Here is a 27,828-nt window from a genome sequence, read left to right on the forward strand (position 1 = left end):
TACTGTAATCTTATAACAAATATATGTTCTAAGCTTTTGATTAATATTGCTTCTTTTCCCTCTGCTGTAAAATATTATGCATTTTTGTGCCAAAACCATAACCTTATTTATAATTAATTGACGTTACACAAACTGTTTTAGTGGGACAAGTTAGAGGATTTAGTGGGACAAGTTAGAGGATACCTGTGCATATCTTTAAAAATAGCTTAGAGGAAGAGGATTTTTTTACTTACTGTCTTGATTTTAGGATCGTGGATCTAATGGATGAGCTTTCAAGTACTGGCTTGACCATCCTCTGAGTGTATCTGTGAAGATAAGTGGGGTATAGAGGAGTGAGAAACATTTTTTTTGTGTGATTTCTAGAAGGGCAAAAAACAATTCCAAAGAAGTTATTGAGAAAAAATTGTGGTTTCTACTTCCTTTGTAAAGATAACCAGCCTATCTCAGATGATGCAGAAATAAAATCAATTTTTATACTGAGAATTCTTTCTTTCAATGTATATAATTTACTTATCACACACAAAGAAGCTTCATGTGTTCTAAGATACTTAAATGAAGTATTTTTTTGTTTTATGCATCTTCCAAATTTGCAGAATAGGAGATCTGGATGTTAATCAGGCTGCAGTCACATTTTCCTTTGTACATCACATGTGGCTGAATTCTGTCCTCCCACTCAATGCTGCTGTAGGCACTGGTAAAACCAAGGCCCCCATCTGCCCTCTGAGCACTCTTGTGGATATGTTCTGGTTTGTTGATTAAAACATTATAGAAACTAGGGGTTTGCCTCGTACAACACACTATTAACCACAGTGATTCTATAGACAAAGTGCAGCCAAAGTTGCAAGTTGCAGAGCAAAACTCTTCTCCATGCCTAGGGTGTTTTGTACTGCCCTGGTGGTTGGTTTGATCAAACTTATGGAAGACCTAAGCATATTTTAAATTTTATAGTGTTTCATACAATGTATTTGGAACCACATGATACTATAAGAACTCATTATCAATTGTAAAAGTGCCAGGCAGTAGTAAAAAGCTCCTGGAAGAATTACAGACTTCCACAAAGCAATTAAAATTCCTCCTGAGTTAGGAAACAATACATAAATCGTATTCATCTGAGGGGAAAAAAAAAAGGTCTCAAATAGTTTTCTAGCAATTTTAAATATTGGTACTAACTGTTTTATTGCTAAAATTGCAGTAGAAAAGGGAAGCTTTTATGACATAAGAACCTTGTCAACATAAGCGTATTATTATGGAACTTAATTTAAAGAAGATAAACCTTTCGCTATTAATCAGATCAAAATTAATAACTGTAAGAACAGCAGTACTAGGGGAGCAGTTAAATTGTGGGTGGCGGTATTACAGAAAGTCTTGTGAAGTGTTTGCCTGTTTGTACATATTTGAAGAGAAGGTGGGTACCGCAGGAAAATCTGACATCGATTAATCAAAGCTATTTAAAAAAAAAAAAAAAAAGTTGAACATCCAGAAAGTAATTTCCCGTATTTCACATGGAATAATAATTCTATTGGCCATGAATGTAACTGACAAACTTGAACAAAACTACCCACCAAAGAATGCAATTAAAAGGAAAATGATTTTTTTTTTTTTTGTAACAAAGTACACAGCTACAGCATTGCTTCTTATACTAGGAGTGGTGATTGTTCAGAGTTTTATCAGAAAGCTGTGGGAATGATTAATATGCTTTGCAGGTGGGTGGTGTTTTTCCTGTTTTTCATGCTCTAATATAGTATAGAAGCAAATATTGCAGCAAATGCTGCAGGAACTATAAAGGAAGCCAAAGAAAGGTCTCACTATTTGCTAACCTGTTATTCTTCTTCAGGTCCTTAAGTGTGCAGGGTAGTTCCCATCTCTGATATTTGAGGCCTGAAACTGTGTGTAGGCTACTGCACAGTTCAGCAAGGTTTCCAGTATCTGAGTAGACCTTGTGATGAGTACAATGTATTTTGAGATTTTTGTACATTACCGACTTAAACTCTCTAAATCACATGGCTTTCCTGAGCACTATGAACTGCTAGGTTTCCACTTGTTTCTGAATCTGCAGTGTTTGTCTTTAAAAATACTTTTCTGTATACAAAAAATACTTTTTTGTATTTCTACATCCAGAGAGGTGTGAATGCAGGTGGGAAAGAGATGAGTGCTGGGAAGCTGTTGAATAGCATCCACTGTCAACTGCAGGGCTAGAACCAGTGGTGCCCTTGAATAGTCAAAAGCAAACATTCGTGCCCTTGGTCAGAGAGATGATAAAAAGACACATGTCAAAAATAACAGAGTTACCAAAAGCAATGATTTGGATTTTGCTAAAGGTTAATAACTTTTCAGGGAATGTATTGGCTCCTTTGACAAGCCAGATAAATGGGCATCATGTCAATTTATGAGTGCATTTCTGGAACAGGGAATGTGCTGACACTATTTCAACATAAATGTTCTAATTGAAATACCTCGCCGTGATTACAGTGACCCTTTTAATGCCATTTTTTGGCATTATTGCGGTTATTTCGGTCACATGCTTTTTCATATAATGCATGGATTGCTTTGCTGAGTCTAGGGATCATTGACTGAGAGCTGGGGAGAGGGTTGTTGGTTCTGTTGTATTTGTTGGTTTTTTTTTTAGATTGCAATAAGTAAATGACGGGAAATACATTGCCACATTCTGCACAGTGATAAAACTACTTCAGTGGAGCTATTCTTATATGCCAACTGATGATCTGGTCTTGATTTTTAGCCAGGAACTAACTGGTCATTAGTTAGACACTAAAATATATCTAAGTAAGATACGAGTTCTGCTAATGTGATGTGATTTAACTTGTGTCATGTGTTTATTCCTACCAAAGAAATACCAGTCTCTCAGTCAGGCACAGCCCCAGTTGTGCCATTTTAATTTGTGGATAGTTCTGGTTTCTTGATTAAACACATGAAAATGTGAAAATAACTATTACATTTTAATTACACTGGCTTTAAATTGAATAATGGTAACAAGCACTCAAGTTTAATTTTTAGTGACCAGATTAAATTTAATGGCAGCCATTAACTAAAACAGATTTTTGGCAGTCAAGCATGAAGGAGATATTTTGTGACTTTTTTTTCTCAGCATCATCCTTTATAGTTTTTAGACACAATGCTGTGATGACTTGAACAAGGAAATTCTTAATTGTTGCTCTGTGAACAAAATGCTTCAGAGCACCTCAGTCATGGAGGCTCTTAACTGGCATCTGAAGTCAAATAGATTAAAGGTGATTCAGCATGAAAACAGACCTACCTGCCTAAGATTAGGTAGTGTGGATACTGTGCTATACTATTAAGTCATATAGATTTCCCAGAAAATATTTAAATCATTCAGAATATTCACATCAGCTAATTTAGACCCCTCTAGGTTCTGTGATTTGTCATCTGGAAGAATGTCTTTAATTGCATTTCTTGGGCCTCACACAGTATCCCTGAAAGACTGGTCTCCTCAAAGGACTTCTAGAAGTGGAGTTGTACAAATACTCCTTTCTCTTACAGTTTTCCTATTGCTATTGGGAGCTGTATATGTTCCTTCTGTCCATTTTGAAATTTTGAAAGATAGAATTCTAACTTTCTGACTTGTCTGGCACATTCAGTTATGATTTTCTTTAAAACATGCAGAATGCCATGTTATAAATTGTTTTTAAAATGTTTTAAAAAGCAGGCAAATGTTTTAATTGAACAAAATATTGCTAGAGTTGAATGATCATAGCTGTCTGAACACTATTCACCCATTGCAGAAAATGCCTCTTTAAGCCTTTTTTCCTACAGGTTTAGTTGTGGGTTCAAATAACTCATATCTTTTGTGATTTTTTGGAGTAGGTCCCTCACAATGCTCTTATGTCACCATAGTATTTCCTTTGATACTTGATAATTCTTCTAAACTATTACATTTGCCTATATGGGGGATCTTTTACCTGCATTTTAGGAAGGCAGATATGTGCATGAAACCAATTTTTCCATGGACTGACCACCTGCATACCAGTGAAGAGATACTGTTTTGAATTCCAATGCAAAAAGCAAGAGAGAGCACAATTTAGGAAGACTCTTATTTGTAGAATGGACTAAATGAGCTACATTTATAGCAGTGGTTTCTAATAATAAGTTTATGATAGGCAAAAGCAGAAGATACAAAATAGCTGTCAATTTACATTGTGCTAATTAAAAGCTTACTGTTTCAGCCTAATTGCTGTGCAGGATAGAACTCCACCCCTTTTGTGAGCATTTTTTGACATTTTAAATTACACACTATCACTGAATTTTTTAAAAAGAGAATAGCGCAGCAGGAAGCACCCACAATCTGGATGAATATACCAATTATAAAGTATGTTGCAAATAAACAATTTGATCATTTCTGTTGCTGAGCCTTACACTGGAAGTTGAAGTGTCTCCTTAAGGCAAAAGTTGAAGTATGTTTCCATATTCTAGTTGTCCATGTGCTGGCAAAGAGAAAGTTCAGCAATAAAGCTGGCAACTACTGGCTGCTTCTGCAGGCAAATGTGTGTTCTGAATGAAACATTAAACAAAGCTTTTGACACACTGAAGTGTTTCAGCAGCTACATCACTAATTATTAACTGCAGGAGAATTAATTTTGCTCTTCAAAGGAACGTTGACTTTTTAGGAGTCAAAGAGAGGTGCTCATTTGACAGTATGATTATTTGCAACTTAGAAAATAAGAATATTCTTTCTCAAAGTGCAGTCAGGCATGCTTGTAAGGGCAGTTCCTGTGTGGAAGAGAAGAAACCATAACACCCAAATGTATTTGCTAAATGACTGTCAAACATAAAAGTGCCTATTCAAAATAGCCAAAATTGTTGCAATGTGAGATAGTTGTGTATACATATATATTAATTTACAAGAGGGTAAAACAAATGAAAATAGCTATTCACCATTCAACATATTGGCCATTAGGGGACCAGATAAGATGAAAATGAGCCTCGATAATTGTTAAGTTTTAAGCACATAATGGAAATTAAATAATGCAGTGATGTTTTACATGTTGAAGAACTGGCCTTAACAAAGAAGCTACTTCACTACTCTTTTCACTTTAATCTCTATCCAGCCATAGATGCTGGGCACCAGCCAGCTGAAAGCAGCTCTGAAGAAAAGGAGCTGGGTGTCATGATGGATACCAAGTTAAACATGAGCCTTCCATGAAGACAGCCAAAAGCTATCTGGATCTGGTCCTGAACAAGCAGTTCTAGGTGGCCTGTTTGATCAGGGGGCTTGGACAAGGTGACCTGCAGAGGTCCCTTCCAACCTCAACTATCCTAGTCAATTGTATAATATAATCCTAGTTGTATGAAGAAAAATATAAGAAATATACACGTGTCTTTAAGAATACAAATACTGTTCATCTTTCACATGGCATTTTACTCAAAAATTACATGTTTGTTATAAAATTACATATATAAAAATAATAAAAATGTATTTAATAACATGCTAACAATGTATTGGAAACAAAACTATCAAAATGGAAGTGTGGTATATGGTAAAAATGTGCAAAATATTTTAAAGGGAAATATACAAAAGACTTTAAAATACTAATAGTCTTTAGTTTTGGTCCTGAAAATAAAAATAGAAGATGAAAAAAATTAGTGAATCATTTATCTGTACACTGCTAATAAGCCAGTCCCTTCCAAACTGGCTCTTCCTCACACATACAGGTCTTTTCTTGCACACACAAATCATAATTTTAAAATGAGTTGTTACTGGAAAGGAAGTCTAAAGTTCAGACAATGATGGCAGAAAATCCAAGCTGAGACAGTGCTTCCAAGGTGAAGTACAGATTTTTTTTTTAATATTATACTAAGGACAAAGGCCATAAATAAATAAATAAAGTGTTTTACTCCTATTTTGTACTGGCTATGAAGACACTAGCATAGTAATGGTGACCCTTTGATAGCTGTCTTTTTCTACTAGTCTGTATAACTCTTTAGTACTATAGAGATTCCAAAAAGCACTGATTCCTAAACTGGGCATGGCACATAGCTACAGTTTGGAGTTTTGTTACTGTTCCCCTTATAATTAGAGATTCCACTTATAAGTTAGAAATGTTTGAATTGTGTGATGTAATTTGTGATCTTTTCTGTAAACCAATTTCCTCTTTCCAGTGCATTATCTGTTTTAGTAGTCAAAAGAATTGGTGTTTTTGCTTAATTAGTGTCTTAGTAAAGCTACTTTTTCTAGGTCAGTCCCAGTGTTGGTAGTATAAAAACACAAATGTTGGCATTACAGGCATTACATTGTCATCTTCATAAAGTACAAGGAAGTAGTAAAAAGCAATTCAGACTTTCCAGTATCTTCACAGCTACTTCCAGAAAGGTGGCACCTTTGGTACAGAGCCAGGAATGGAGAATAACAAGGCTTGAAGTACATGGATAACTTTGCTTACTATGTAATTACTGTAAGCCTCATTTCTCAGAAATTGCTTAAGAACAGCTCTAAGTAAAGTATTAACTTATCATGCATCATCTACAGAAATAGTCTTCTACCATCTTGCTTCTTCAAAAAAAAAAAAAAAAAAAAGTCTTGTGTAGTTTTACTTTTTATTTGACTGCTTAAATTTTGCCAATGTTTTAGCACTAACTGTACTCTCTTTACACTTACTCAGTTCTATGGTGCTCCATCAGATTTATGAAATAAAATTTATTCCTAAAAGCCTTTCCATTTTCTTTTTACAATGTGAAGAGTAAAGCAAACTATGTGAAGAATTAATCTGCCTTTCCTTATTCCTACTTTCCAATTCCACAGTGTTATTTTTGGTTTGACACTTTTGGGTAGTATCGTCTCCTGTCCAATATAACTGTATTAGCATGTAGTGAGAAACATTTTAGTAGCTGTCATATTCCACAGGTGTCAGCTTTCACCATTCCTTTTGCCTTTCTGTTTACCATTTAACCATTAGTGTTTTGTTTTAGTCCTAATAACCTTCTCAACTGTTATGTTTCAAAGTGTTTAGCTAATGGTATTACCTGTAAGACTTCATGGATGTCTTTCACGCCTTTTTTGCCTGTTTGAGTTTTTCCAGTTTAGGAGAGGTGTGATGAACCTTGGTTTTCTTTTTTTTTTTTTTTTTTCCTTTCCATTTCTGCTGCAGTAATTATATTAAGACTTGAAATAACAAAAATGACATAAAGTTCTAGGTATTGTGTAGTTTTAGTGATGCACTGGAACAGGTTGCCCAGAGAAACTGTGGATGCCCCACCCCTGGAGGTATTCAAGACCAGGTTGGATGGGGCCCTGGCCAACCTGATCTAGTGGGTGGTGTCTGTGACTGTGGCAGTCAGGTTGGAACTAGATGATCTTTAAGGTCCCTTCCAACCCAAGCTGTCTATGATTCTATGAAAGTGTCTCTAATTTCAGGCATATGATAGCTGACCCTGTGACATTTACTTGATTTTTTTCAGAAGTAATAATCATTTTGTTCTTTTGGTTTCTCCTGTCGTGACTGCTTGCAACCCTGCTTTTAGCTATCTTTCTTTCTGAATTTAGACCTGTCACTGTTGAAAGCATGAAACCCTCGAGAAAACAGCAGTAGGAGAGATCCTGTCTTATCACCTAAGAATATATCAGTGAAGCCCTTTTTCACACTCTGCCTATCACAGTTATGTTAAGCACTGTGATCAAAGTTCACATTAGGAATATAATTTAACGAGATATAAACTTGGAGCACTTGTAATTTGTGCCGAGTGAGATACATTTATTGACTGATCTTGGCCAAGAAGATCAAAACCAAGGTCTGTGGTCCTTGCAGAGATTGTTACCATGTGCAGAACTGCAGACAAAAGCTATGGGAGCTGAGGTGTCATATACTAATGGAGTCAACCACCCAAACAAACTATTAATGGCAACTTCAGTGAATGTGCTGTTCAGCCTAGTGATGGAGAGTGAAGTACAATTGAATTAGTAGAGCTACCTTAGAATAAAGGAGGAATAATATAAAAATAAATAAATAAATAAAAACATGTCCCATGCTTGCAGAGGGGCTCAATGGCTTCTATCCACAGATGGAGCAAAACATTGATAAATGGGCTCCATTAAACATTTCTCTGATCTTTAGACATGACCTCTCTTTCCAGGTTGTATTTAAGGTAATTGTTCTTAATTTCCCTGCAAATGGATGCCATCAGATATCAGGCACAATAGCTTGACAATAAACAGTAATAATAATACCACATATATAGTGTTTTGTTCTCTGCACTTTAAGAAGATGTTATCAGCTGGTGGCATCACAAAGGATGCTGCAGGAGAACATGGAGTCAGTGCCCTGTGTTTTTCCTGAGAGTGCTGCTCTTAAGAATTACTTTAGCTATTGAGGAATGGTTCTGTCCACTCTTTCCTGGGCCAACAGATTCATAACTGTGACTAATCTAACATAATTATCAAGTGTTTTGTTTTATGACTATCTCCCAGATGATTGTTCTTCACCTAGACTACAGTATTTCCGCACCATCAGTCTGTCTAAAGCTAATGAAGCACTTTATGGCCACTTGTAGATCAGCTTTCCTTGTTCAATTTACTGTGCTGTTTATAATTAATTTGGAAGATTATAACAACATCTGATACTTGTTTTTTCATTGTTTGTCCAACATTTATTTCCTTTTCTGAAGTCACAAGTACAGATAATCTAATATTTGCATTATTTCAATGTTTCTCCTACTGGAAGAAAACTATTAACAAGCAAATTCAGAAATCCCTTTGCAGTAGTACAGAAGTATGGCAGAGGAATAAAATACACAATATTAAGGAATATAATACACAATATTATGGTTTTATGGTAAACTATATAGAGAGCAACAGATGTATAGAAAAAAAAAAAGAGTAATATATTACCATTATAGTGTAAGAGGAGAAAAAATTAGCCTGCTCTTGCATGAATAAATTTCACTGGTCTCATGAATAGCTTCATATAATTTAAAATAATCCTTCTGTATAATGAACTTGCAAGCTAATTACTCTTGGATTGCCACAGTACTGTATGACTCTGTCAGTCTGGAAGCGTTTTAAATTTTGCCAAAGTTGTGAAGTGGATCCAGCTGAAACCGAAATTGAATGGGTTTCCCAATCAATATATCTGCAAATTGTTGCAGCATATTATTCCAGGCAGTAACTGTGATAATTGCTAGGTTTTATCCTTTTTTAAAAACAATGGAGTTAAAAGTGGCAGATGGTAGTTTAATGATTAACGTTCCTAGTAAACAAACTTTTGCATGGATATATTTAAAGTGGTTGTGTGTATATAAATAGACAGAGAGCGTGAGCCATGCAACTATAATTGAATTGCATTAGCATAACTTAAGTAGAAGTTTGGTAAATACCAAACACCTTAATTAACTTGTACAGTATTAGGAGATTAATGATATACCCTCTATAAATGGCTCTTCAAAGTGTTTGGCAACATGACAGTTCAGAGCCAAACTAATTCTTGGTACCCCGACCCTTTGTGGTTGATGTATGGCAGCTTAGTTAACTCCTGCACTTCAAGCTTGGCCTCTGCTGGGATTTGTGGATGAGTAACAACAGCCTTTTTTACCGAGAGCTGGAAAGCTCCCTGTGGAGTGAGGTTTGTGGGCTCATGTACTCAGCATGGCCCTCAAGTGGTGCCAGTCTCCTTTCCAGCCTAGAGAGCCTTCTGTACCCTGAGCTTTCAACATGGTTTTATTTTAGCTCAGGCTCTACAAGCTTACACTTTTAGACAGAACCTCTGTTCCCTCTGCCAAACATTTACCCAGTATTGTTGTATAACTCTTCCACTAAGAGAAGATATCAACTCTTTTTATGCCCTGTCGATTGAGAAGGGCAGTAACCATCTGTTTTCAGTTTTTGCAGTCTCTTTCTAACTTTTTTATTATTATTATTGCTGATGCAGTTTCTGAAAAATATGCAAATTACATATTATAGACAGTTCAAGAAGTGTAATTGAATCTCATTGTTGGAACTGTCAGACCAGTGCGTTGGAGTCCAATCTGAGCTGTGCATCTTTTTAACTACGGCCTATATTGGTCATTGATACTTATTCTAAATTCTTAATAGTGGGGTTAGAAACCTGATTGAAAACCAGTAGCAATTTGTCTCTTTATCATGCCAAATAAAGTAAATAAAGAACGTAGTTACCAGTCTAGTTAATTATTTTAGAATACTGGTGAGTCAGGAAACTATGCAAATTGGTAAGAAATTAATTCCTGACGTATTTGAATGATTTGGAAAAAACACATTGGATCTACAAGTGGCTGAAATTTATATTCTCCTCTCACACAGAAAACTGTACTGTAAATGAGCTAGTATCTCTCTTGGGAAAGAAATGTGAATTTTGCTGACAAGCTGAGGGCTCTCAACAGAAAAATGCATGCTGACAGGTTCACCCAGTGGCCAATTGACTGATGTCTTTCTCCCTTTTTACTTCTGTTTCAGATGCTGAAGAATACCAGCCTCCAATATGGAAATCATATTGTGAGTATACTAGAAATAGGAGTAATCTTAGTAATTTGCCATGGTGTCACAGTTACTTCTTTTATCTTTTTTTGTTAAAAATAAAAATAAAAATAAATAAATAAATAAAAGACATAAATGTACTAGGTTAGGTGCCTGTAGAAATTACTAAATTGGACAATAGTGAAACTTGAACTGTTCTGGGACTCTACAGAACAAGACTCAGCAGTGTTAAGACTCACAGCTTTTCTGGGTTGCTAATTTTTCTGGTTTTCTAATGTGGAAGTCCTGGGTTTCATCACTCCTACACTGAGATTTTCAAGAATGGCTCCAAAGGTAGAGAATAATGTTTCATGTGTTTACTAAAGGTCAGACTTGAGTATACTTGTCTTCTTATATGGGTTACCAGCTCACTTTAAAATAACAATATTTTTGATCCTTAGCAATATAAACTGATTTTTGAAGTGGTAGTTTAGAAGTTGAAGACACCATTATCAGTTCTTAGAACCTTCCTCTCTGTCTCTAGAAGAGTGATTTGGAGCGCAGAGCAGAAGTGCATATTTTATGTTTGTTTGTTTTTTTGGTGTTGTTTCAGATGTATTTTCTAACAAAATAGCACAGATCTAAGACAAAATACTGCCTTTTAAACCCTTGATCTTTGTATTTTAAACACTTACTGAAGCTTTAATGAAACTGTAGCTTTGAATATTTTTCCCACTGTTTTTGGATACAGAACTATCCCAAGCAAAAGTTAACCCTTTTATTTTGGCAACTTCAAATTCAGTACGGTACCATTACAAAAATGGAAGTACAAAAAGACAAGGATCACAGTAGTTACATGTGTGTACATGTATAACTTTAAAGACTTGAGTAAACTTGTTGGCTTCACTTAAATGTATATTAAACTACCATGCTGGCTTCAAAGACATCTACGTGAGAATGGCAGTCTGCCTCAGAATGGACTAGGATTCTTTCATCCAAAATTTGAGTACAAAACTAATTATTGATTACTTATTAGACCACTGTTTTCTAGAGACTTATTTTTGTTGATGCAGTATTTTAAATATATAGTAAACAGGAATGTATTGATTTTCGTTGGACAATTCCAGTGTACTTTGTAGAGCACTTGGAGAAAAGTAGACACTTGAGTGTGTTCTTTTAGAAGAGAAACCAGCCTTAACCAGCCTTAAACCAAAATTAGTGGAAAATATCCTGTTGACTCTGACGAGACTAGGATTTGAAATAACAGATGTTTCCTTTAAGGAAGTTTTCATTAAAAAAAAAAAAAAAAAAAAGGAACATGCACATGCCTTTACTTACTTTCTCTTAGTCACCTCACTAGTGTAACAGGCAGGTCAGTGCATGCAGTGAAAAAGTTTGGTTAATTTTGCCCAAGAGCACACATAGTCCCAGGAAACTTAAATAAATAAATAAATAAACTGATAGAATATGAATATATAATTTTCTATTCACATATACGTAGGATGCCAATATTGTGGTAGTGACAACATCATAGCATCAACGTCTCAATCCCATACATGAATGACCTTGGAAAAAGTTACACAGCTCCAAAATGCAGATAGCAGTTTAAGGCTACAGATGAGACTGCTTAGCCACAGACATATGTTTTTCATTGCAATGTTTGGTAAAATATGCTTCTTTAGCCTGCTAAAATATCACAGTCTGGTAAATTAATTATAGAAATTATGTGTAATGCTAGCATTCATCTATGATGTAATCTACTCCTGTATCTCATCACAGTTTTAAATTAGTTTGTGTATTTTACTATTAGCAATTTATGTTTACTGCCTATTTAACAACTGTTTTAAATGTATTTTAGCTGGTAACTTTTTTTTTTTTTTTTAACATTTGCTAACTTACTTTTAAGATATTTTGCATACAGTTTTGACTTCTTTTAAAACTGATGCATAAATTTAGGTGCTCTTTGTGGTATTTTATTGACATAGTAATCGATGCTTCAATCCTTCCAGCTTTTCAACAGAGGCAGATTTTCCTGTTTATGCAGTCAAAGTATTCAATTAATCAGTATCCCGCATATCCATGAGCAAATGCTGGTCAAAGTGGAACAGCTTTCAGAATCCACGTTATACTTGGCATAATTCACAGGGTTATTTCAGCTGGATTTGAAAAAGATGGGTAGTTCTAATGTCAAAGACCTTCACTTGCTTATGAAGACCTGTTAGAAGGTACATAGGTTTCACAGATCCATATTCAGGAATGAAGCAGTGTGGTAAGGTGCAGAGTATCTGTTGATGCCATGGTTCAGCTCCTTGTAAAGTTCCCCTGCTTTCTTCCTTCTTCAAATAATAAGCACAATATGTGACACTCACTTTTGTTAGAAATGAAGGCCATGCACTTAGGTTCCTAATTAAGCACATGAGTAATTCTGCAGAAATAGGACAGTTCATATTGTTCAAGCTGGGCACATGGATAAATGCCTGGCTTTTGAGGACAAAGATGTAAAACTAAGGAACTCTATGAAACACTCTCAGGCAGAAGGCAGTGTATTTCTTTGCTGCTTTATGTAAGCAATGATAGGATTTTTTTCCTCTCCACTGGAGCATCATTGAGCAGTAGTCACACATGAGTTAAAATAGAAAGCTTGAGTTCCTGGCACACTGCAGATTGAAAAAACAGTATGAAGACAGTGATGATAGTCCTTCTTCCCTGGCAGAAGAGGAGTAAGTGTTGACTTTCACATGTCACCCCTTTGTTACCTACACAGAGCAGATTTCATAATTAGACAGTTCTTTCTAAAATATATTGTATAATTTGTCTTATTCATTCTGGTACACAAGTCTCATCCTGTAGCTGGAACAAAAGAAAGAGAGAGAGAGATTCCAACTAGTTACTTTACATCTCAAAGAAATATTCCTCTAGAAATTCTATAATCAATTAAAGTTTTGTTACCTTTATATGCTCCTCAGTGATTATGATGCTATGAACATTGGCAAGATATTAGAATTATTAAACAGATAAAGATTGTTTAAGGGCCATTTAAAAGATGCTTGTTTTTTCCATTGCACTGCTACATTTCGGTCCAAAATTCTGTCTGTATTATTACTGTGCATTTGCTTCTGATGCTGGATTGAAAAGCTAATCCTGGTCTGGTGCTGTTCTCTAAGCAGTAATAATACATTTTCTTTTTGCATGCAGTTGATTTTTTATGAGGTTAATTTTCTCAGGGCTAAAATAATAGTGCATCATTTCATTCAAGTGTAATCTTTTTTTATAACCAAAGTGAGTTTGTCTCTAACCTGCCTCTCAGTTCTACATGCTGAGATAGACTGGATCAGATGTCAATTGCTGCTTACTGCTGTATTAAATAAGTATGTCTTTGTATTATTTAAGTCAACCATATCCTTATAAATTGGATTCTGTTTTAAGACTTCCAGCATTGATGAGGGGAAAATGAGGCAGAAAGTTAAGGCTTGTTGTCATTGGAACAAGTGAGTAAGTAAGGGTCAACTGCTGTCTGAACTTCTGACCATCCACTGGACTCAGCTGAGGTCTCAGCAGCGTCAGCCCAAGTGGTGAGCGCCCAGCACATTTAATGAAATCAGGCAGAGCTCCAGGATGTTCAGCACTTCTGAAAATGAGGTCACTTAATGAGGTGTCTATGCTCATTGGAACTTAGCTGTAGGGCACATTTTTATCAAGTCACCTTAGCCATAATATTTCACTTGTATTCATACTCATCTGCAGACTTTCATATAGCAATCATTCGTAGCAGAAACAGGAGAGAGCCTTTCTAGAGAAGAACACAGCTTTCAGTAGCATCACACTTGCTTTCCTCTATAATACTTCAGTCTGTGAGATACTGTCTTTTCCTAGTTCTTCACTTATGTGGGTTTTCACTGCTCTTTTACCTCCCTGCTGGGTGGCTTTTCCAGGTATTCTTGTCTGCCTGTCTGTCCCTGCTGTTTCTCTCTCACTGTACTGTTTGCCTTCCCTCACCATCATGTCAGTGGTGGTTCTCAGTCCTTTCTTTCTGTTCCCAATCTGACTTCTCTCCCTCAATCTAATGGTTCTGCATCTCTCTCTAGCAATTCCACTGGGCTGTCAGTTTGATGTCTTTCCATTCAAAGCTAATATGGCCAAATCTGAATGTTTTGTCTTTTCCAGGAAATCATTTCCCATTCATGATGTTTTCTGTGATTACCACCATTCACAAGCTCAGACATGCTTGTTACCTGAGGCCATTTTATCATCCTGCACATTTAAGGCAGCATGTAGATTATTATTATTATTATTATTATTATTATTATTATTATTATTATTATTATTATTATTATTATTTATTTGTATAGTAATAATCTTATTTTATTTTTCTATGATGTATTTCTAAATCAAATGTCTTTCTCGGTTCAGATTATTGTGCAGATTAATTACTCGTGCCTCTCTGAGAATGACAGCAACCTTCTACAGTCTATTCAAAACACAGTTATTAAGATGATTTGTCCTTCTAGTATTCATCATGAATCCCTGCACTGATTCATCCCACTGCATCCTATCAACATACAGTTTTCTGTATTTGCTTTCAAGTCTTTCATATAAATGCCCTCTCTTGTTAGTCATTTCCTCCTTTGTTTTGTGAAATGCTGACTCTTCTCCCCACCCTTGCTTCTGCAGTGATACCGGCCTCACTGATCCTTTTGGTCATTTCAAAGAGCTCTTTACTTTTTTCATTTCTTTTAAATGCAACATATCACAAGATGTAGGCATCATATGTGTTTTTCAGACTAATTTCTTTTACACCGCAGCTATCGAGGTTATTTTAGAAACAGCTTCATTAGCTTAATTTGCTATGTCAGTTAACAGTTTTGATTATTGAAAAATGGGATTTTTATGAAGTATAATTCTCAATTAAAATTCAAATGAATAAATGGGGGAAATAGATCTTTCACTTTAGATGGTGAGGAAGCAATCATATTCTTACAATATTTTCAATCCATAGAGTTCCTTTTCTTTACTGGAAATGCATGAGGGAAGAAAAAAATAACTTTTCTTCTTTAATATGTTTAGCATTAAGTATCAGTACCTTGCTGAATTAGAAATTATGCTGAATTTGAAACATTCAGAAATGGCCTTTTAAAGTCCTGATACTGGGCTGCAGAACAGATAGAGTTTTAAGAAACGGTCTCTGATTTTTGAAGCAAAGTTTTCATGCTTTGCTTGACAACTCTTTTGGACACACATTTCATACAGTCAGAAAAGTGTGGAAGGAAGGCTTTGAGATCTTACTCCATGACACAATTGAAAGAGGTAAGACCACTAGTTATCATAAATCTTGAGCAAAAGTGGTGGTAGGTCTGGCAGTGCTGAGTGAAGCAGGTTAAATCCAAATTCTTAGTACAGATTTTGAGCTGGAACACATCCGTATGCATTAAAACTGACAGGAACATGAGTTATCATGCATTCTCTTGATATGTCCCTCTTACGAACCAGGCATAAAGATTGGCTTGGGAAAGGGAGAGGATATGGGTTTTTTGACCTTAATATTAGCCTGGTCCCCAAAGCTTTTGCATTCCCAAGAGAAACTTGGGTGCAAGTTGAGGACTTCCTTGCTTCTCAGCTTTCATTGCAGCTTCTCCTAGCCCCATTTGAGGAGAAGGTTCTGAAGGGAAGAGAAGGTGCTGAAGAGTAATATCTAGCATTTCCATTCCCTTTCTGGAACAGGGCTCCAGCATTTATCAAACCAACTAACATTTATTTTCCTCCCATAATCTACCAACTTTCAAGACTGAGTTTCACAAGCATAATTCTGAGCTTCACAAGCATTATGAAGAACCTTGTCCTAGAAACTTGGTCTTTTTTTTTTTTAAAAAAAAAAAAAAACAGTCATAGACACAACATGATCTTTCCAAATACAGCATACAGAAGGCCTTCCTCAAGGGAGGCAATCCAAACCTTTGGGATTTTTACTGGAGTTATGGAGAGACAGTCTGTCTGCACTGGAATTGATTACTGTCACTGTATGTCAGCTCCCTCTCATGACTTTTGAGTGGAAAGGAAGGAAAGGATCTCATTAAATACTAGAAGTGAAGAAGCTGGGGGCCAGGGTTCAGCGGCTACCTCTGGCCTCAGCTCTCTCTCCTGAAGCCCTCAGAAGATTCACAGAATTGATCCAGGGCCATTTGAATGTGGTGTAATTGCTCTGAAAGGAATGTTTGCTTGCTCATAAATAGTTGCCAGCAAATTTTAAAAAGAAATAAATTATGAGATTGTGGTGAGGTCTTTCAAATGGGCTGAACTTTTTCTTGGCCTATCCAAAAAAAAAAGAAAAAAAATGCATTGCTAGTAAGCATTCAAGCATTCTGTTCTTCAACCACAGTATATGCAAAATTGAGATTTAATCCTGAGAAACACCTAACAAATACTTCAAGCTAGTTTTCCCAAGTATAGAGTCAGCATAAAAGCATAAAAAGAGATAAGGATTCTAAGAGTTAAAACAATAATCAGTTTTACTAGTTTGCAGGTCAGCACCCAATTTTCATGTAAATGACTTACATAAGCCTAAATACCTCAGTTTGCTGTCTTTTCCTTTGCATTTGCATTTTTCTCTGCAGCCTCTGGCTAAAAGACTCATCTGAATAAAAGTTTGTGTATGTTGCAGTCTTCTAATTATCTGTACATTTTTGTCTTTGACAGTGTATCAGTTACAACAAGAAGCACCACGTCCCAAGAGAATCATCTGTCCTCGGGAGGTCAGTTCCTCTTTCACTGCACCTTGTTAAATCTGATGAATTGTCAGCAGAATATTATTACTGAAAATCTTTTGTACAGTCTGGGTGTAGTATTCGCTTTAACTTTTTCTAGGCCATTATTCTAAATAATCATTTTCCTTAAAGTTCATTAATTGAAGCAGTTTAATATTTGCTAATTAGGCATGGAGGCCTGATTCTACCACTAGGAGCACCTTCATTAGTGAAAAACTCATTAATCATTGCTTACTGTGCTCTTCTGTATACTACCTCAAGTTTTGTGTTTCTTTGTCAAAATGGAGCAGCAGAAGGTGTATTTCCCTCCTGCATCTGCATATTAAAGTATGCACGATGTGTTTCAACATGATTCATGTAGTTCCAGTTTGTAGAATACATTTTGCCAAAAATTAAGTTCAAGTTAAAATAGATAGCTGGAGAATTTGGTTCTGTCGCAGAAGCTTTAAAGATTGAAGAATATTAAAAAATACATAGGAACAAACATTTTGCTGGGTCATCTTGTCTCCCTGTTTTCTTTTATTGTATTTCTCCATCTCTACTTAGTTAAATATGTCAGCTCCTCAAACTACCCTGTGTAATAGTAATTGAAAACATATGTAGGCTTCTCTGCTCAATCAATAAAACTGTGATAGCCTTATCTTCTATAATGTCAGGGGCAAATTTTGTGCAGATAGAAATGTAATGCTAGTAATAGAAATACTGAACACATGAAGTGATTACACGAGGTATAAAAGATTATGTGAAAGGAGATAGAAACTGATGATCATGGGTATGATATATAGCTCTTTTCTCAAACATAATCCTGAGCTCTGACCTGCTTCCCATACTGTGTATCCACTGAAGTAGAGCCCTAGAAAAATGTCTGTCAAATACCAACAGATGCAGAATGAGAACAGTTTTGTGTGGAGCAAGAGGTTTTGTACCAAGGCAAGGGTAGATTAAGTGAGTTGCCCAGGGTCATGAAGCAGAGACATTGAAAAGCCAAAAACTGAATCCAGTTTTTCTGAGTCCACCAAGTACCTTCACTAAAAGGCCATTGCATTCTTTTCTTAAGTGCCATCTACTAGTTGTTTCAGAGTAGGATGAACAGGATCTTGGCCTCAGACTAAAAGTCTTCAAGCTCTGTTGGTTCTCGATGTTCCCAAGACATGTGTGCAGGATGGTCAGAAGGGAAAGCAAAACACATGAATGGGTGAGGAGCCCTCATGTCCTTCTTTCCTCCTGTCAAATACAAAGATAGGAAAGAAGGAGCATACTGTACCCCTGTGGGACATGTGTGCTGCAGGGTTTTAACAAGACCTTCCTCTCCAACATTCTCGTGCAAAGCAAATGGTAGGTAGGTCTCCATGGCCATGGTATTTTCAAAAGGAGAGAGTGTTAAAGTTTTTGCTAAATAAGTATCATATAACAGGTATTAAACTATTAGTGGCACAGCTGAAAATAATTAAGATGAATTCTTTATTTATGTCCAATGCAGCCATAAAGGAGTTTCTCTCTTTGTGTGAGATAATAGTTTATCCATTATCTTATTTATCTTTTTTCATACTGGAAGTACTTTGAAGAAGAATTTGTCTTCAGAGAATCTGATTGATAAGCATTGACTGCTGAGGAACCTTGCCTACCACTTCAATTCATCTTCATGTGAATACAAATGACTTAGCCTGAATGAATTCAATCCAAAATTTGTTATGCTAACTCTAATTAAAACATTTTTAGCTTGCCTACATGAATGAAAATTTGGATCAAGGTAGAATGTGATTTTGATGTAGAACAGCAATTATATTTTTGTTCTAGAAATGGGAGTATCTACAAAAATAAGTGGAATAGATGTGCAATTGTGAAGTTCTCACCATCATACTGTATTGAAATTTAGTTTGAAATCTAAGTTTCCTTAGATAAAAAAAAAAAAAAAAGTTATATACAGTTGAAGTTATCCTTTGCTTCCTTTTCCTGATGTTTAGAGACCATACATTATTTAGTTCCTGTTCAGGACACTTCTAAAATTCCGCAAAAGAAAAGCTTAGATCATATTTTATTAGCCAAATGAATAAATAATTGTCAAAGGAGTGCATAACAAAAAGTAAAAAAGATGTCTGATTCATATAATTTGGGTTTGTTTGTGACTAATGAGCCATTTTAGTGGCTCACTTTGTAGACTGAAGACAGTCCTATTTTGATTTGTTTTGATTGTTTATTTGTTTGTTTTAATTTAGTTAAACAACTGAAAATAAGCTTCATTCTAAAGCAGTATGAATTCCCACAAATGTGATCTTTGATTGATTTCTATTTATTTGCATTTTGAATATTTGTGTAGATCAACTGTATGAGTTCATATACCTGACTGATAGAAACAGATTCTCTAGCCCCAAAGCTCCTCAAAAAATCATATTAGAGCACTGATGATTTACTTCATTTTTCCATATTTATTTATATGCTGGGGTGGCATCATGATGTTTAGATTGTTCCATGTGGTTCTTATTATTGGCTTTATATAAAGTAAAGCTACATAGCTACATAGCATGTTACAGAGCATCACAGATTATTTTAGAGGGAAAATTCAGCACTGTATTCTCATAGCAACTGTCAGCTTCTCCTTAATATACAGATTGTAGGGTGGGTAGTTTTTCTTCATTTTAGTTTGACATTAGTGTATTTTAAAGAATGTATAGGCTTGCTTCACTAAAGGCTGTGTCTTATTAATGTTGGATTTTGGTCAGTTACATAGGAAAATCTGAAAATTTAATTTATTGTCATCAGTGGGAAAATATAATAATTGGCAATATGGTAGATATTTAGTATGCAACATAATGCTGATCCAACATCTGCAGAGCAGGACATCTGCAGAGCAGGTGTCAGCAGGATGTGTGAATGACAGTGAAAAGATTTCTCTCTCCATGTGTGAATATAAGAGCTGGACTTTTTTGAGGGTGTTCTCTTGTGTAATTTAGGATTCAAATTACTTCAGGCAAATGTGGTAAAAATTGCAAATTATTTTAAATCCTTCATGCTCATGGGAAGATGTCTTTCATTCATAATTGCTGAATTCTGCATGTTCTCAAGGAAATTCAAGCATTTTTCTGAAAAAAAATCTGTAGCACCAAGAGATAAACTTGTGAAGGGTTGGTTGGTTTTGCTTTCATCACTTGGCACTTTCATCATTCCTCTATTTTTTCTACTGCTGTCTTCCACATTGTCTGCATTCATTTGCTACTCCGTTACCTCTCCGTTGCTCCATAGTCACAAAGGTTTTAGGCTCAGATCTCTGCAGTTCTACCACCTGATTTGTGTGGGTTTCCTGATTAACTATACTGTGGAGACAGAAATCACCTCCTCCTGATACACAACCACATGGAATAAAAAGTGGGACTGTAAATAAAACATGAACATTTATATCTGTGTGTCTTTGAGTTCTGCTATCATGACTTTCTTTTTCTTTTCTGTCTGCATAAATATCTTGTCAGCAAAAGCAGGTCATTCCTGCAATGGGAATCATATTGAATGAACTGTTAAGGCTTCGGGTATCTAACGGCTTTTAATTAATCACCACTGGCAGCATGAGTAGTGTGAATATCTACCTTCCCAATAACATTGGATTTCTGCCAATATCCTCATTTGTAGCCATATTCCTTCCAGCAATGTTTTAATGATTTATTTTTTAAATAGAAAAAAAGTTTAGTTTAAAAGCACCATTCAGGTGGAAAGTAGCTCTTAAATATTGTGCTTGCAGATGCAAGTGTGATGATAGGTGCCAATGAATCAGATTCATTTTATGAGGAAGCCGTATTATAATGCATCGTGTAGGACTTTGTCTACAGAAATGATCAACCAAAATGGCATTCACAGAAAATAATTCAAGTGTTCGACTTCCTGTTTTTATGCTGAAGTACCATTTTAAAAATAGTTTTAAGAAATAGTTTAGTAGTAGTGTCTTAGTTGTTGACAGCAGTTTTTGAGGCAAGTGAGTTTGTGTGCTTTAGACCTTTCATGTTCCTAGCAGTGCTTTGGCCAAGCCAGTGTCAGCAACAGTGAGAAACTTGTCTGAATTTCCCTAGTGTAGGCAAAGCCTCAGAGCCTTAACTTATATTATTATGTAGAAAAATGCCAGTTAATTGCCTTCCTCCTTGTTCTGAATTCCAAATAGGTTGTGTCAGAAGCAGAAGTGATTTTCTCTGCCTTTAAAGCATCAAAATTATGGTTCCTTGGTTAAAAGAAAATATGGTTACAAAAGGGGAATCTTTCCTTGAGAAAATAAAAATAAAATGCATTTTTCTTTGCTTATATGATTCAAAGAAACAAAATACTGATGATGTTTTTAGACTGTGCAGCTGAGAATCTTTCACTCTAACCATCCAGAGGGTCAGAACTGTTTTGACCCTTTGGATATCCATTACCCAGATTCATCAAAACAAGTATTTAGTTAGTGTCATTTCATAGAGCATTACTGTTGAAATGGTCACTAACAGGTTTATAATTATATTGCCACCTTGTACTGTGCTAGTAGAGAACATACAGGATCATTACACATCTCCAAAATTGAACCACTGAAAATTGTTCTTTACACAGTTATACTCAGAGTCTTCTGAAGCATGGGATTCAAGCTGATAATAATGCAATTATTTATCTATCTATCATTTAAATAATAGCAATATTGATAAGTTCTTTAAAAGATGCTAGTTGCTTTTTCTAAGTCCTGCTTTCACGTACAAGAATATCTTATAATTGTATATAAGAAAAAAAGCTTTTAAACAACCAGTTCCAGAATCAGGTAAGCTTGAGCAAGGTTATTGAATTTAAGCCTTAGTAAGATGTTTGCAGAGCATATCTGACTGGATAATAAGTATTTAATTATTGCAATAAGTCTTTCATGAATTCCCTTATTCTGCTCACTTAATGATCTTTACAAGCTGAATATTTTCTTTTTTTCCTCTGCCCTCATATTTCTAAGAACAATGTCCATACTGCAGTAAAGTACTAGCGAGCTGTAATAGGCATTGAAATTGGCCATAAAATTGGTGGTAAATAATGAGAGTAAATGGGAATTTTCATGGCACTTGTTCAAATCACTCTGCTGCAAAAAGTCAGGCAGCTTAAGACCACAGTATCATGAGAAGGTGTGTCTTACTGTCAGTCCTGAGTGCTTATCTAGAATTATTCATAATATTATATTATCTTTTTCTTAGAAAGAAACCTCAGAACACACACAGTGACACACCAAGAGACCCCATTAGCCAGCAATTAAATGAAAATGAGCAGAGTTGTTCCAAAACCTATTTTCATTAATGAAAATGTTTGTACATATAAGACTTAATGGAGCCTATATCTTCAAATTCTTATAATATTGCTGCTGCTTTAATTGTGTTTTTATAATCCTATCTTTATGACAGAAACTAAAATTAACAAGGAGGACACAGCAGTAGACTGTGGGTTGCAAGTGGAGCTTAAGAGCAGTTTTGAATAGACATTGATTAGGGGGGAAAGTTTGTCAGCTGAAATCTGTTGTTAAAGTAGAATGCCTGGCTGTGCTGGAAGGGACTGAAAACAGTTGAAGGCCAGGAAATGTGTTTGGTTAAACTGGGGTGGATTACCCAAAGAATCATTAAATGTATTGTAACCAGTGTCTTTCCAGAATGACCACATGTGGGTTTTCCTACTATGTATAAATTGCGGGATTTCACCCAACTGCATTTTTCTATGGTATCTTCATGGTAGGTCTTGTCCCAGAGAATGCCTGTGTTTTGCAGTATTGGATGAAAGAAAGAAGGGAGGCTAGACTATTGCTTGCCCAAAATTCACTTGTATTCATCACATCTTCTCTCCTAGAGTACATCAGGTCTCCCCCCATAGCAGCAGTAGTGTTGTGGAACATTCAGGTGAAGGCACATCATCTTGACTTCAACAGTCAACTGACTCCTGAGCAGAGGAAAGTTTTCTAAGTGTTCTGCAGATGTGATAATTAATTTTTATTGAAACATAGCTAAAACCTATAGAATAGGTTTGTCTATTCCAATTGAATTTCTTCAGGTTTGATCTACAAATGTTCTAGGTTACAACTCGCAAATTAGTCTGATGTTCCTCTTTGCCAGAGAAATACAGTATGAATGGGTTGATGTGGTTTTTGACCATAACGAAACAGAATAGGTAAAACCATCTTTTTGAAAGACAAGATGGCAACTACTGCTTAATGAGCAAAAGCTATATCTAGCTGTCTTTATGGACTGATGATCTTTCTAATTGTCCCTCTTGTTTTGATTGAACATTTCCTTGGGAATTTTGACCCTCCTCTTCATTTCTCCTTGACAGTGTGTGATGCACGTATGGGTTTATGATTTTGCTATTCTCCTTTTTTATTTATTTATTTCCTTTTATCTTTGATATGTACTAATATTTTCATCTAGTTCTTTTTAGTTTGGCACAATGTCAAATTTAAGTAGTTTTCAAATCAAAATAAATGAAAACTTGTTCCATATCTCAACTTAGATAAAGTTTATCAATAAGCCTAGGTGTAGGAGAAAATTCTGTGTGCTTGTACAGATTTACATATCTGTTCCAATTTAGGCCAGTATTCCTTGTGTCTGGTTAAAATAATATGTAGAAGGGGGTTTCACTGTGCCTGCTCTGACTGATATTTTGTGAGATGTCTGATGTCTTTTTCTAGATTCAAGATTAGGACACAAAAAACTGAGCAGCTGGTGAATTCTTATTTCTTCAAATGAATGAATAAAGAAAATTTATTTATGTGTCTGTATTCATCTGTTTATCTTACTTCCTATCCTGCTACACATGTATATATATGTATCACATATATATATATATATATACATACATACACAGAGAATTATCATATCAGCCAGTTACACACTTATGATCATACTTAGGTATAATCATAGTGAAATTTGTATTGATTTCAAACCAGGAATCCTGAATTTCCAGGGCTCAAAATGGAAATTCAGAAGGTTTGCAATGTAAATTTATATGTATCCTTTGTTTCTAAGATACTTGCATATCTGATTGAAATGCCATCATGACAAAATAATATGTATTTCAACTAAGTAATGTGTGTGTGAGAGAGAGGTGTTTTTTCTGAACACTGTATCTGAAGGTTATCAAACTATTCAGCTTTGTTGAAGTGAAAGCATCTGTAAGTTACCTGATTGCTCATCATTTGGGAAATACTCTCCTACTTAGTATTTGGCAGATCTAATAAGACCTCCACCTTTTTCAGAATTGGGAAACATAGCTAGCAGTAACTAAGCTCCTTTATATCTGTTCAGACTTTGCAGGTAGCCTGACTTAAGAGTGATATCAACTGTTCCCGAGTACAGAGCAGAAGTATTCATGGAGTTAATGACAGGAGATTAACAAAATGAATATTCTTCTTTCTCCTTGGATTTTTGCTTTCATCCTTCCACTTTCCCCAAGGATAGATGTTCTTCTGGTGTAATGATGTAGCAGTACATATCACACCCCAAGATGCTAAACAGGGTCTTATTCAAGGCCCTCTCTTCCTACCCCACTCTCAGTTTTGTTGTCCCATTTCCTGATTTTCCTTCCACACCCCCTTTCCACACTTGAGTTCTTAATCAGTCTGCAGCAGATTGGTTCCTTTGGTAATCTGCAATTACATTTTCTAGGCCCCTTGCAGGAGGGACGTATTTTTACATCAAATACTAACAGTGGACTGGTTAAAAAGCGTGGCTTTTGGGGATACATTAGGGCAGGTGACATAACACAGTGTGTTTGTGCAGATGTACTGTGGACTGTTTTGGCATGTGTCATGAAGGTTTTAGTGCTTCTCACTGATTACAAAAGTGCAAGCAGCATTTATAGCACTGATATGGATTGCTGTATTTATCTGCTGCTGTTGGGGATATTTGCCTCCCATTTAAATGACTCAACATATCAATCTTGGAAAAAGAGAGCATAGTTTAAATACTATATTTAAATTTTTCATCTAACATTCAAGGTAACATTGATCTTCCTTTTTACATTTAATGATGCCCTTACTGTGTAAGTGGAAACTACATAACAAAATAGATGACTCCTGCTTTTGCTATTGAAGTTGTTTGAACCTGACCCTGTCTCCCCTGACTGTTTAGCATCAACCTCCTTGATTAAGATTTATTTCAATTTATTTTAGCTCATGTTCAGGAGCTCGTTATTTTATTAGGTCACAAAATATTTGGTTTTTCTTTTTTTTCTATTCTTGTTCAATTATGATTTTCGCTGTTAGAGCTGAGTGTACACAGAAATGTATTCTGTTTTACTGACTGTAGCAGATGTCAGTGTTGGGGAAATTTTTATAACCTTCTGGAGTTTAAAGTGTTTTGTCTGCTGTATTGATTATTGTATACTGGACTGAGGGAGCTTGCTCAAGGTCATAGATAGGAAACTAACTCGAGTTAAAAATACCCTCATACGAGATGCCTCAGAGCTTTTGAAAGTTTTGCACACAAGCAAACAAACCAACCCGATTCTTGTTAAATTCTTTGTCTTCAAAAATGATAGAAATAACCTTGATGGAATGGAAATCAGTGTTCAGTAAGTGCCACAGAAAGAATCAGAGCTGCTGAGCCTCCTGCGTTTCTTTGTGATGCATTGTCCTCCCAAGGAAGGATCATTATGCACCCTACCTTCTCTGTAGGATACAGCAAGCCATCAGACCAGAGAAGTTGTGTGGCTTTGAACAGCAGTTAATAAAAACATTCTTTTGAGTTCTTCACTTCTGTCGTTCCTTTTGTGTTCTCCCTCACAGTGAAGCATTCTAGTCCTGTATCCTCCCCAGCTGTGTAAGTTTTACAGCAGAATGTGTCGTTTGAAGATATCCAGCACAATTTGGCCCTTCACTGTGCTTGATAGATCTAAACTGTTTTATGCTATTTAGGTTAGGGGTGACATCACCTGAAGGCTTGGCCTTCTCCTCTACACCACTCCATTCAGTCCACTGCCTTCTCCCTGCTGTCCTGAGGGCGTCACAGAGGTGGGCATGGACATTGTATAGCTGCGGTTTTATATGGGATTTATATAACCTATTCAGTTTGCTCCTTGATAATCTCGATCTCCCAAGAGCAGAGAGGAAGAGGATGTATCTTATATATTGGCCCAAGGAGACTCCAGAGGTTGTCATCCCAACATCAAGAGGAGGTGTTTGCATACGTTCTTCTTAGAGCCTTCCACAGTTGAAGATTTCATGACCACCTCTGCTTACTTTTTTTAGTGCTTAATTATTTTTAACACTTTCCTAAGATCCAGACTCTATCATCCTTTTTGCAGCTTTACTTCTTGTCACGTCTAGTAAGAATACACTGAGCAGATTATTTTATTTCTCCTTAAAGGCTGCTCTCATACCTGTCTGCTACAGCCCCTCTCTGTCTTCTCTTCCTTAAGCTAATCTCTTTTCATGTCTTTCACATTTGCTGAATCACTGCTCATTATGGTTATTTGTTCCAGTCTTCCTTGAGATGTGCCCAAAACTACATTCAGGATTCCAGTTAGAGGCTTTCTGAGTGGAAATTGCAAGGAGAGGATTACTCCAAGGTATCTTGTTGGCTGCACTCTTGTTTTCATATCCCAGTGCTTTGAGTGGCATTCTGGTTTTGGTGGTTTTTGGAACAGACAGCATCAGTGATTCATGTTCACGTTATGTTTTGTAATGATGCCAGGATGCTTTTCTGTGGAAACCTGTCTAGCTGTTGTCCCTCTGGTATTTTGAATGCTTTTGACATCTTGCTCCCAGCTACTCTCTTGTCTCAGCATCAACACAGTCCCTCACCATCATATGGCTGTATGTGTATCCATCAAGTAGCCATAACACTGTCATCCCCACTGCTCTGTGACTAAATGACAAAAGAAGCTGCAGACTTCCAAAACTGTTCATGTGATTTTTCTTTCTGGAGAGCCTCTGAAACATGGACAGTGCAGACATAATATGCTCTGGTGCCTTATGCAGTGCTGATTTCTTTCTGAGGAATGTCTTTGTTCCTCTCTCATCACATAGTCAAAATATATGAACAAACTCATGAAGTTACGTGGCCAGGATAGGCTAGTTGTATGAAGCCTGTCCTATCAGTCATACTGAATGCCATTGACTGGAAATCTTTGAGGAAAAGACCAGCTTTTCATGAGGTATGCACATACTAACTGCCTATAATTTGCCTGTCCTTGGTTGGGGCGTACAGATGTTACACTGCTGCTACTTCTACTGGCAAAATTATCAACAGGCTGTATGATGTGAGGCTTTTTGCAAGGACAAGAGTTGCTTTTCTCTGAAAACATTGATGGCAGCAAGCCTGAATAAGTAGTATCAAGAAAGTAGTCAAAAGGTAATAAAAAGGGGTAGATAAACTTTTCCTTGCAAAAAGAAATGTTTCCCAAGTTAACTTGCTTAAGAGGCATTGAAGTAAAATAATTGGTCCTATTTGGAGTGAGAGTTAGATATGTTAATTGATCTAAACAGATTTTTTTTAGAAAGATGGGAAGGCAAAAAAAAATGTATTAAAGAAGTAATGAAACAAAGCATAGTTTCTACTCCAGTACTGTTTTTACTATTGAGTGCTTACAATTTTTTGTAATCCTTTTCTGCTATTGATTCTGAGGCAATAGTTTGCATTTGGCAATTATGCCAAAAGCTGAACAATT

General features: G+C 36.0%; 1 protein-coding gene across 1 annotated transcript in view; it reads left to right on the top strand.

Annotated features, from left to right (window-relative positions):
- CHN2 (chimerin 2) overlaps positions 1–27,828 on the top strand; it is a 162,752-nt gene that overhangs the window by 56,127 nt on the left and 78,797 nt on the right. The window contains exons 2-3 of the mRNA XM_082754739.1: positions 10,433–10,471; positions 17,123–17,178. Of these exons, the coding sequence (XP_082610865.1) occupies positions 10,433–10,471; positions 17,123–17,178 (95 nt within the window). The remainder of the gene's footprint in view (positions 1–10,432; positions 10,472–17,122; positions 17,179–27,828) is intronic.

Source organism: Aythya marila (genome assembly GCF_965140915.1).
Source record: "Aythya marila genome assembly, chromosome: 2".
In the NCBI taxonomy this organism is placed as follows: domain Eukaryota; kingdom Metazoa; phylum Chordata; class Aves; order Anseriformes; family Anatidae; genus Aythya; species Aythya marila.